The following is an 11,213-nucleotide window of genomic DNA, read 5'->3' as shown; positions in this document are numbered from 1 at the left end:
GCTTTTACAAGCTATTTAAAAGCGAAGGAAAGCGAAGGAAAGTGAAGGAAAGCGAGGAAAAGAGGGAACGCCCCCGCCCCCACGGTGATACCGGTATTACCGGTGTTGTCACACGTCGATTAACCGGCAACCCTACTGCAATAATCACAAATTATGGACAGATCAGCTTTATATAAACTGATGGATAAAGAATGGCTAAGGGGGGGGGGATCAGCATCTAAACTCCCAATAATGACTGCGAATGCGGTCATACTCGATGAGAAATTATTTTAATCTATCATAAACTGAACTCAGAGCAAAATAATGTTTGCACCAGTCAGCAGCTGCTAACTTAAAGCACTGTCTGTATAGTTCATTTCAATGCAGTGTTTACCTACGTGGCATCATATCTTCCAGCACCAGTGTAAGCAAAATCACTCATTTCCATTTAAATTACTCTACTAAATTACAGCAATTTACAGTTAAATTATGACTTGAATCAGGCCAACTAATATCAATGAGACCTCAAAATCTGCATTTCAAACGGTCAATTTGGCTTATGCATCATTGCTTACATCAACACATTTTTCAGGCCGCATAAAAAAATTACCATTCTTATTCAAAATATACTTTTACTTTATTATTATTTACATTATTCTATTATACAACTATTGCAAAAATTCTATTGTACTGTAAAAAAAAAAAAAAAAACTTATTTACAGAATAGTCAAATTAAAATGTATATGTAAGCTACAGTATCAAATATATTTAAGATATTTATTTTGGACGTAGTATGCATTTCAAATTGCAGCACGAGTCTAAGTGCAGAAAATATGTATACATTTGTATAAATACTATAAAGTCGCATCCCTGATTCTTATAAAGCAATGCTGAACCTACTTATATTTTATAATTACATCTACTAAAGTTAATTAACAATAACTTTAGTAGAATAACAGAAACCCTGATAACCTCAATAATATGAGATAACTACCAAACAGCTTACAATTTGATTTCTCCATTCCACTGTTGCTCCTAAACATGTCTGAGTTTGAGTAAAAACACAAACGAACCTTCTGTGAGTCGAGCTTTGCCTCCGGTGGGCTGACACAGCACAGTTGAGCAACCGACGCAAAGCACGACTGTCTGTGCGTGGCTGAACACCGTTGTGATCTTATAACATCCTGAAAAATAAGAGAGTCATTAACACCATTCAGACACTGACTAGTCCAATTATCCAGAACCATATGGAGGACACTCACCTGGACACTTGACATCCATGAAATAAGAATTGGGACACTGTACGAGACGCTTCTTCTTGTGCCTCCTCCTCTCCTCCTCGGGGGTCGGGTGCAGCAAGTCTTTTGCGAGCTATTTACATAAACAATATGATTTTACATGGAAAAAACTGCCAATAAACACCCTTTGACCAGCAACTTCACACGAGCATGCATTAAAATATGCTGAGCTGCCTATCCAGACAGCATTTTGGGCATGACAGCAGCATATGATGTCCAAAAATATTGTCTAGGTAGGCAGATAATTATGTTTTGAGAGAGCCATGCAGAAGCCCTTGCGTCTTGATCACTTTCAGTTAACGTTACTTCTGGCAACTCCATAGAGCTGCATGAAATCATTTAGTCAAAAAGCCACTGGTAACTTCACTCAAACGTAGGCATTACACAGTTCAGCCGTTTTAGAGTGTAATACGTATAAAACACATCAACACTTAACCGTGCGTCACATTACTGTTTTGTTCTATGTGCGCCGCCATCTTGATGCAGGGCGCCAAAGCACGCTGCTGAAACATTCAAGACTTAACGTTTGTTTTTACGTTCATCTTCAAGTTCATGTGACAACTCACACATTAAGGTCAGTCATAAGGACATGTTCTTGAACGCGCTTCGATATCGAGGTCTTAACGTCATGTAAGTGGTATATATTGACATATTTTTGCTCTCTGGTACTCACTGGCATGTTGGCGAAGATTAAGCCGCTGCCAGAAAGGACGTTCCAGGCGGAAACAGACGAATATCATCGGACAAGTGCGGAAGTGTGCGGAAGTGCGGCATCGGACGTAGATCGCAGACATGTTAGTAGAGGCAGATGAGGTCAATAACAGTAATACAAACTGAGTTTCATCTTAGGAAAAAATACTTCTTTTGGCTAAGTTTCACATACATAAATGAAAATAGAAAGTATTTTTACTGTTACTTTTTATGTTATTTACTTCTGTTCATCATTTTTATGATGGCTTTATGTGGGCTTTATGTGTTATATATCTATATATTATTGTCAAATGTTATTCTGCTGTTTGAATAATTAATAGCTTAAAAATAAAAAGGTGCAGAAACACACAAACTGGTTTAACATGGAAAGATATGGTCAAAGATATCTTTTTTAAATTATCTTTATTTTGTTCTTAATTCCTACTAAAAGTATCTTATAAACAAAAATATACCAAAAAGTGCCATGATACTAGGATTTTTTTATTTTTTATTTTTACAATATAAAAATATTCTGGCGCATAATTATGGCATTCATTCAGTACTATTGACATTGTATAGGCCTCAAAGTACTGTGATATTACTATTCGATACCATGGTATTTTTGTAAGCTTTGTTTTCTGTAGTGTTTTTCATTTTAGATTCTACAGTTGTTTTTATAACACAAATGCATTAATAATAAGTGTTTCTGTTAATCTTACATAAGAGCACTGTTCATTTCTTTGACTGTTTCATGAGGGGGAAAGTAATGAATTCTGGGGTGGAATATGCAGCTGGTGACGGGAAGGTTCTTCTTAGCTGGAAGGTCGTCTCAAGTACACTAATATTCATGGAGTGAGCAGAGCCCAGGAGGTGGAATCAAGACTGCTCACTTCCAGCTAATCATGAGAGACAAGTGTCTGCAGATGTGCCCATCCAGAGACTTCAGGCAGCTGGGAAGCTTCATGGTTCACTGTGACTGCTGTAACAGCTCCTGATCAGCATTCCACAACAGACAGTTTATCTATAGGGGATCAAGGGCAATTTGCCTACAATAGAATAATGAGTTTGCTGATAGGATCCTGCTGGCTACAAGCCCAGGGTTTTCAAAATAAAAGAGGATGTTCAGTATGATACATTGGGCGGGTTAAAATAGAATAATGAGTTTGCTGATAGGATCCTGCTGGCTACAAGCCTAGGGTTTTCAAAATAAAAGAGGATGTTCAGTATGATACATTGGGCGGGTTAAAAATAATTGGCTATTATTCTGGTCTGATTATCTCTAACACATATCATTGAATTTATTCAAAACAAACAGAGTTAAATGGACCAGGTGTGTTTCATCAAATAAGTGCATTGTGGTCAGGTTATTTACACAGCCACTGAAAACGGCTGTCCTGCAATCTTCGAAAGATCTCTAGTAGCCTACATGTGTAGACAAATGGCTGAAATGGAAGAGTGCCTCTCAGTATGTGAGACAGTTTTATCAATGCCTGCCTATCAGAAGAGCTGAAAACCCTATTCAGATAGTGGAAGTCATCAGCAGCATGGCACTTATGCAGGCAAATCCTTATGCAAATTCTTATCTTATATTCTTATAAATAAATAAATGATCAGACTTTTGATAAAATGTACAATTATTAACATAAAATCCCTTATTAATTTTTGTTCACAATAAGCATAATAATCCGTGCACAGTTCTTTTCATTTCAACATGGAAAAAAGTGAAGCATCATACCAATCATCTAGAAATATACATTCTTTGAAACCTTTAGTAAATGTACTTTTAAAAACCTTAACACACGAATCCCATGTGCCTACGAATAGGATCTTTTCTAAGATCAAGAACATTCCTTTAAGAAGAAAGTGAAACAAATATGCCACATTGGTTCTACAGTAGGAATATCTTGGCCACCGTCACTTACAAACATTACCGTTAACAGTTGAGAAATAGGCCTATTTACAGATATGATATGTACATGTATTGCGTTACAACAGCAATTTTTAAATTTAGGTTCGTTAATATGCGCCATTTGCCATATTTTGAAATATTCGATATAAACGTAATTTAGGCTAAACGACACAACTAACAAATGTTGCATATTTCTACATTATATCTATTGGCTCGTTGGGGTATGATTTTCACTTAGGTTGCAAGAGGTCCAGGGTTCAAATCTTGGGTTCAACGCACTAAAAGCCAAAAAACCTCTGCAACTACCCAAGGCGCCTGTCAGACGTCGCAAAGTGTAGAGTGGGGGGAAATGACCTATTTACAGATATGATATGTACATGTATTGCGTTACAACAGCAATTTTTAAATTTAGGTTCGTTAATATGCGCCATTTGCCATATTTTGAAATATTCGATATAAACGTAATTTAGGCTAAACGACACAACTAACAAATGTTGCATATTTCTACATTATATCTATTGGCTCGTTGGGGTATGATTTTCGCTTAGGTTGCAAGAGGTCCAGGGTTCAAATCTTGGGTTCAACGCACTAAAAGCCAAAAAACCTCTGCAACTGCCCAAGGCGCCTGTCAGACGTCGCATATTTCTACATTATATCTATTGGCTCGTTGGGGTATGATTTTCGCTTAGGTTGCAAGAGGTCCAGGGTTCAAATCTTGGGTTCAACGCACTAAAAGCCAAAAAACCTCTGCAACTACCCAAGGCGCCTGTCAGACGTCGCAAAGTGTAGAGTGGGGGGAAATGACTTGAGGGTGAGTAATTTTCATTTTTGGGTGAACTAACCCTTTAAGGAGTGTGTCATTTTTTTCTGTGAAACAAAAGTTAGGCGAAATGTGTTCAGAAAAGTTATTGTTTTAGTGACAATGACATCAATTATAAACCAAGTATGAAAAATGTCCAGAGTTTTCATGTTATTAGATTTTTAACAAAAATGAAGTAAAACGCCCCCATGGGTGGGGAAAATGCCCCCCAGTCGGACAAAGTAATTTGCTTTTAACATTTACAGCAAAATCAGAGTACAGGCAGTTTTAGCTTAAAATTAAAATGAAATGTAATCAATAATTATGAATTACAAAATTATAATAGCCTATTTGAAATTTTTTGTTAGCTGATGCTAACTGGCTACCTGATGCTAATGTAATTTTTAAATATAAAGTCCAAATATTTTAATTCAACCAACTAGTTAGAATACATTTGATGGAAAAACAGGATTTGACATTCAGAATAGCTACAGTAGGCCTAATTGCCCATTGCCCCTGGGGGCGTTTTACCCCACTGACTATGTTTGAGAAAAAAAATATGTAATTTTGAAAATATAATTATATTTTTATTAAATAACAGGTACTCCCTATCTACAGGCCCTACTGTTCTCAAATCATATAACTGTTATGTTCTACAAAACAACAAGCTTTACAACACTTTTTTTCTTACTGCTGAAAATGAGATCATTTACTGTGAAATCCGTTTTCTCTCTGGTACATCACCAGTGTAAGCTTCATAGTGAATACTTCTACATCACTCTTGTCAACGTAGTCCAAAGTTACAATAAAGATTTATCTTGTGGTTATTTTGGGGAAAACGGTAGGGGGGTGTCCCCCCCCCACTCTATTGTGCAAAAACCTACACCTACAGTTCTTGTGCTTATTTACACTTCAAAATAGCAGGTACCTCAGAATGTTAGCAACATGATTTATTCTCTGTATTTTTATTCCCTTTGGTAGGAAATTGTCTCAATGTAAGAAGTGTGAATGTAATGCAAAAAGAAGACAGGACACAAAATAATATTAAAGTGTGCAGTATATGCTACAAATGGTGTAAGATTTATAAAACATTTCACTCAAAATTTGCTTATAAATTTCACAAATGATTACAAAGAAACATGATTTAAATATGACATTTTTAAAGACTGAAACAGTATATTTTCTTATAAACGTATTCCAATAAACTTTGTTTTATTTACAACTTCAAAAGCCTTTTTCTACTTTCTTGTTCAAACATTTGGCCATAACTGCATAATGACTGTATTTGTATTTTATTCATTTCTGGCATAACACTGACTTCATTTCATGTTTGAAATGATGTAATGATATCATGTGACAAATAAGGCCATCTGACCATTGTTTATCATTGCATAATGCACATAATGTCTTCCATTCTGAACACAGGCGTTTTCATAAAATCCTTTGTGTTGGATTGGCAAGATCAGATATCAGTTATCTGCTCCTCCTGGTAGGTGGAGGTGGAAATGGCTCCGTATGGATCCACAACTGTTTGAGCGCAACGCACAACGGTTACCACCAAAAAAAGGCAGAGAAGAAAGAGAAAAAAGAGGGCAAAACCCAAATCCACATCGACCTCCAGCCATGATGATACTGGTGGCGCTGGCTGGTCCATCTGCGTTGCTCCAGAGATTGCTTGTGTTGAGAGTCAATTAAAGACCCACCAGACCTTTTAGTTACAGTCTGTGCCAATGTTAAATGGATCCTTCTCCCACAAGGAAATTGAGATGTTATCCACCCTACCTGTGTTATTGTTTCCTTGAAATTGAGTCAAATCCTTTGGTGGAACTGGGACAGAGTACAATGGCAATCCCTCTGGCAAACGCGCAGTTTCAGTGTTTGTTTTTTTGACAGGAGATCTTCAGTGTGGCCTTGCGAATTGGATCCCAGAATACGAGAATGGTTGCTTACGATGTATGAAGCCACATCACCCTGATTAAAAAGGAACATCATTATCAAATTGAAACATCATACAGGCTTTGTAACTAAATATTTGCCACCCACATTTGATGTCAAATTAATTAAGGCATGATTTAAGGCATAATTAATTATGAATCATCTGAAATATGAATAAACTTGACTCGCTCTGTTCCCATTACTTCATCAAGACACAAAAGAGGAATATTCATGCTATACTGCCACCCATCATAGGCTCTGTTCTAGAGGAACCCTGCTGTCCTCTAAAGGTGCAGTTACGTTACATTGGTTACATTGTCTAATAGTGTAGCGCTGTATAAACTAAGAGCATCTCATACAAAAGTCACCTGCTGCAATCTTTTGCCTTCACAAGAATTTCCTGATCCTGTGGATTCCTATGACTGGATTTCACCAGCAAAATTCGAACAACGGTGAAGTGAACTCAACTAAAAGTTAAAGTTGTGGTGTTTACAATTGTGACCCTGGACCACACAACCAGTCATAAGGGTCAGTTTTTTCAAATTGAGATTTATACAACATCTGAAAGCTGAATAAATAAGCTTTCCATTGATGTATGGTTTGTTATGATAGGACAGTATTTGGCAGAGATACAACTATTTGAAAATCTGGAATCTGAGGGTGCAAAAAAATCTAAATATTGAGAAAATTGCCTTTAAAGTTGTCTAAATGAAGTCCATAGCCATGCATATTACTAATCAAAAATTTAGTTTTAACATATTTACAGGATAGGAAATGTACAAAATATCTTAATGGAACATGATCTTTACTTAATATCCTAATGATTTTTGGCATAAAAAAAAAATCAATCATTTTGTGGGGCATTGTGGTCCAGGGTCACAATTGTTCTGTGAATTTTAGCAGGCAAAATACAGTAGTTTCAATAGGAATGAATGAGATGAGGAATTTTCAAAGACTTCCCCAAGAAGATTTTGTGATTTAGTCAAGCAGATTCGCTGCGATGACCAACATGAAATCTCCTCACATGAAGTACATAGGAAACCCAATGGCGTTAGAATTGCTAAGCTAACAATGTGGATGAGGTAGCTTGAAGTGGCTAAAATGATCACTTTTATTTTATTTTGGGGTACTTGAATGTATAGTGAACATTTTTTGCACTTACTGAAGAGAATCATCAAGGATTTTTTCAGGTGAAAATATCCATTGTCTGTTGTCAATAGCACAGCGTTGTATGAAGAACATCTTACATAAGTCTGTGTCAAACCAAGCAGCTTTTTCTTAATAAAGACCTCCTGAAGCAAAGCGATGCTGGTGGTTTTGTTTTGCTCTCTCCTCTGTGCTTCCGCATTTGTCACTTCTCACCGGAGCGTACGCTACGCCGACGTCCTACGTCACCGCTGGAACACCGCTCTCTCGCGCACGCGATTACGACAGTTAGTGGAAGCTAGAGATTATGGTTTATAAAGTTTTAAATATGGATACTTTTCTTACAAAAACGCATTGATTTGCTTCAGGAGCTCTTTATTAACTCCCAGGTGCTGTGTGGCGTACTTTTTTTTTTGATGGATGGATGCACTTTATTGGCCTTCTTTTGGACTTTTGAATAACTAATTGACTGCCGTTATAAGGCTCGGAAGAGCGAGGACATTTTTAATTTAACTCTGATTGGATGCGCCTGAAAGAATAAAGTCATATACACCTAGGATGGCTTGAGACGGAGTAAATCATGGGATATTTTTCATTTTTGGGTGCAAAAATCCCATTAACAAGACCCGAGAACTGAAATGGTATCTCAAACGTGACAAATTTGGCAAAATTTTAGCAACTATCTTTATGTCATACAAATAGCACTCCTTACATGAATCACGTAGGAAATACTGGAGTTAGGCTGCTAAGCTAAGAATGTGGATGAAATGGCATAAAGTGACTTAAAAAGTTACTTTTACATTAGACTGATCAAATATTTCATATTTATATAATGCGTTATGGACTATAATGCTTAACTTTTAAAGTTAAATTAAATGCAAATGTTTCCTAAGTAGGCAGCTCAAAAGGTTTTAGAGAAACCATTGTTTCATATATAGGCTAAATGTCTTTCATTTCCATCCTTCGTAAACTACTTTACCTCCGCACATGCATTGCTTGCTCTTTTACCTCTCATAGACCTCTGGCTACATCTCGTTACCCATGCTAACCTCTACATGATACACCATCTCTGCTCTCCCTCTGACAATCTTTCAGTCAAACATCTGTGTTCTTCAAGTTCACCTGGTCCACCTCCATCAAACAGAGCGTTTGCATATTTGCGGCCTCCTCCTGGCACCCAAGCCGTTATGAATAGTTTAACAGGAGTTGAATGACATTGTGTTGAGGCTGGCTGTGCCCTTCACCGAGGGCTGTGGTCCAGTCACCCGCCCGGTTCAAATGCGTCCGTAACTCAAGCAGGCCTCAGACCAAAAAGGTAAAGACTCCCACACGTCACACCAAGGGAAAGGAGAAGGAAGGACAAAGAGGAACGTGACGGAGGACAGGAAGGAGAGAGGACGAGAGCAGAAAGACAATATGCAACTGCAATTAAGTTCGCCACCAGGGGCAGCGCGAGGGGAAATTGAGTCAATGCAGGGAGGCAAAAGCTTTCATTTGATTGGCTGCCAGGTCAGACAAGGGATAGAATAATGATGTAGTAAAGACATCCTCTCCAGTTAGCAGTTAGCTGATGGCTTCTACACTCGTGATCAGGAGAATGAAGCAATAGTTGAGTAAAGAAGAGAGATGGGTGATTTCCAAAAGCTCTTATAAATAATGAACAATCCTAAAGAGATTTCATTAGGGTAACTGAATAAAGCTTAGCCAATGCACAATTATTCTGGTGCCCCATGGAGGTATAGCGATCTCATTTCAGGTACACTTGTTTAAATATATTAAGTGACATATTAAAGCATGTAATTTAACATTAATTGTTCATATTAAATTCAATATAAATATATATATATATATATTTTTTTTTTTTTATTAAAATAGTGTCTATTGCATGTGGTTGTCTTGACAAAATACACTAATAAAATATAACATTTAGAAAATCTGTGCATTAGTTCACGGTTTCGTTTGGACTCATTATTACTAACATATCCAAAAATATGGCTGAATGGTCTCTTATGCTCACCCATATGTTTATTTGATGTAAAATACTGTAATATTGTGAAATATTACTAATTTAAAATAACTGTTTTTCTATTTAGTTTTAAGATTCATATTTTTTGTTATATTTTATTCCTGTGATGCAAAGCTGAATTTTCAGCATCATTACTCTAGTCTTCAGTGTCACATGATCCTTCAGAAATCATTTTCAATAAGTTTATTTGCTGCTCAAGAAACACACTATTATTAACAATGTTGAAAACTGTTTTTGCTGCTTAATATTTTTAAGTCAAAACAGAACTATTTTCTAATATATAAAATATATCTAAGATACACTTATATGGAGGGTTTATCACAAATATAATGCATGTTATATAACATTTTATCGGTTTTGAATTAATTTGGCATCATGCACTGACCTGCTTCCCATGTCCCATCCCATTCTCCTCAGTGAGCCGTACAGACCTTGTCTGGATAGATTACAAACTAGCACATGATTAAAATGACCCATAGGCCAGGGTATCCTAGAGATCTGGAGGAAGAGAGCTAGATCACTGCTGCCAGACATGGACAACTGAACTCCAAGCGTACGGACGCTGTGACCTTTATGTGTGGAGGTAGAAAAGCGACACGGCCACATTACCATAGAGGACCAATTACAGTCATTGTGTGATCACGCTAATCGCTGATCTGAGATCAGATTTCAGCCCATAACCCTACATTTCGGCTAAGAGTCATAGCGTGGTCGGTAACTGATCTCAGATATTAAAGTGGCAGTTAACCGTAATGTGGTCCAAGGTTCATTACACAGGGGAGAGTCAGGTAGCCACAACAGAGGAGAGTTTCAGCGGAGGTATCACACACACGTGCGGTACAAACATTTTGGCTTGTGACAAATCCAAAAACAAATGTCTAGCATGTTTACATTTTACATATTGCATTTATTTGATTGGCAGTCTTTCTTATTAAAAGCAGCAAAATGGTGGCATTTATGAATCTACTACTTTTGCAGGCATCAAATAAAATGTAAACACTCAGGTCACAAGGTCAAATTAGAACATGGTGCTTAATGGTAAATAATATTGACAGAACTGCAAGTATATGGATGCACTTTGTAACTGCACTTTTGATTTCTAAATGTATTTAACAACATCATTGAATGTAAAATCTCTAAATACACTTAAAGCAAAGATTCTAAACACGGACGGACACACGTAGCCAATATATAAAACATCTTTATTTTTTTTATAAGAATCTTTTTGGCATTTGTGCTCAATTACAAGGACTAAAAGTTTACTATCTGCAGGATCTGCATGAACTACAGTTTGGGGGTCAGAATTTATTTTTTAATAAAAGGAACTAATACTTCTATTCAACAAAGACACTTTCAATCGATCAAAAGTGACATTAAATATATTTTCATAGTTACAAAATAAATGCTATTGTTTTGAACTTTATAATCAAA

The 11,213-nt window shown here is 36.7% G+C and overlaps 1 protein-coding gene across 1 annotated transcript in view; it reads right to left on the bottom strand.

Moving 5' to 3' along the window:
- Positions 1 to 2,049, bottom strand: part of LOC107750803 (40S ribosomal protein S27-like) — a 3,894-nt gene extending 1,845 nt beyond the window's left edge. The window contains exons 1-3 of the mRNA XM_016566324.1: positions 1,951 to 2,049; positions 1,242 to 1,350; positions 1,053 to 1,163 (exon numbers count right to left, since the gene is read on the bottom strand). Coding sequence (XP_016421810.1) covers positions 1,053 to 1,163; positions 1,242 to 1,350; positions 1,951 to 1,956 — 226 coding nt within the window. The 5' untranslated portion in view covers positions 1,957 to 2,049. The remainder of the gene's footprint in view (positions 1 to 1,052; positions 1,164 to 1,241; positions 1,351 to 1,950) is intronic.
- Positions 2,050 to 11,213: the final 9,164 nt, after the last annotated feature.

The sequence above is a fragment of the Sinocyclocheilus rhinocerous genome, unplaced genomic scaffold (assembly GCF_001515625.1).
Source record: "Sinocyclocheilus rhinocerous isolate Xijiao unplaced genomic scaffold, SAMN03320098_v1.1 scaffold2437, whole genome shotgun sequence".
NCBI lineage: Eukaryota > Metazoa > Chordata > Actinopteri > Cypriniformes > Cyprinidae > Sinocyclocheilus > Sinocyclocheilus rhinocerous.
Note: the sequence above shows the minus strand (reverse complement) of the source record. Positions and strands in the feature narration are given on the sequence as shown.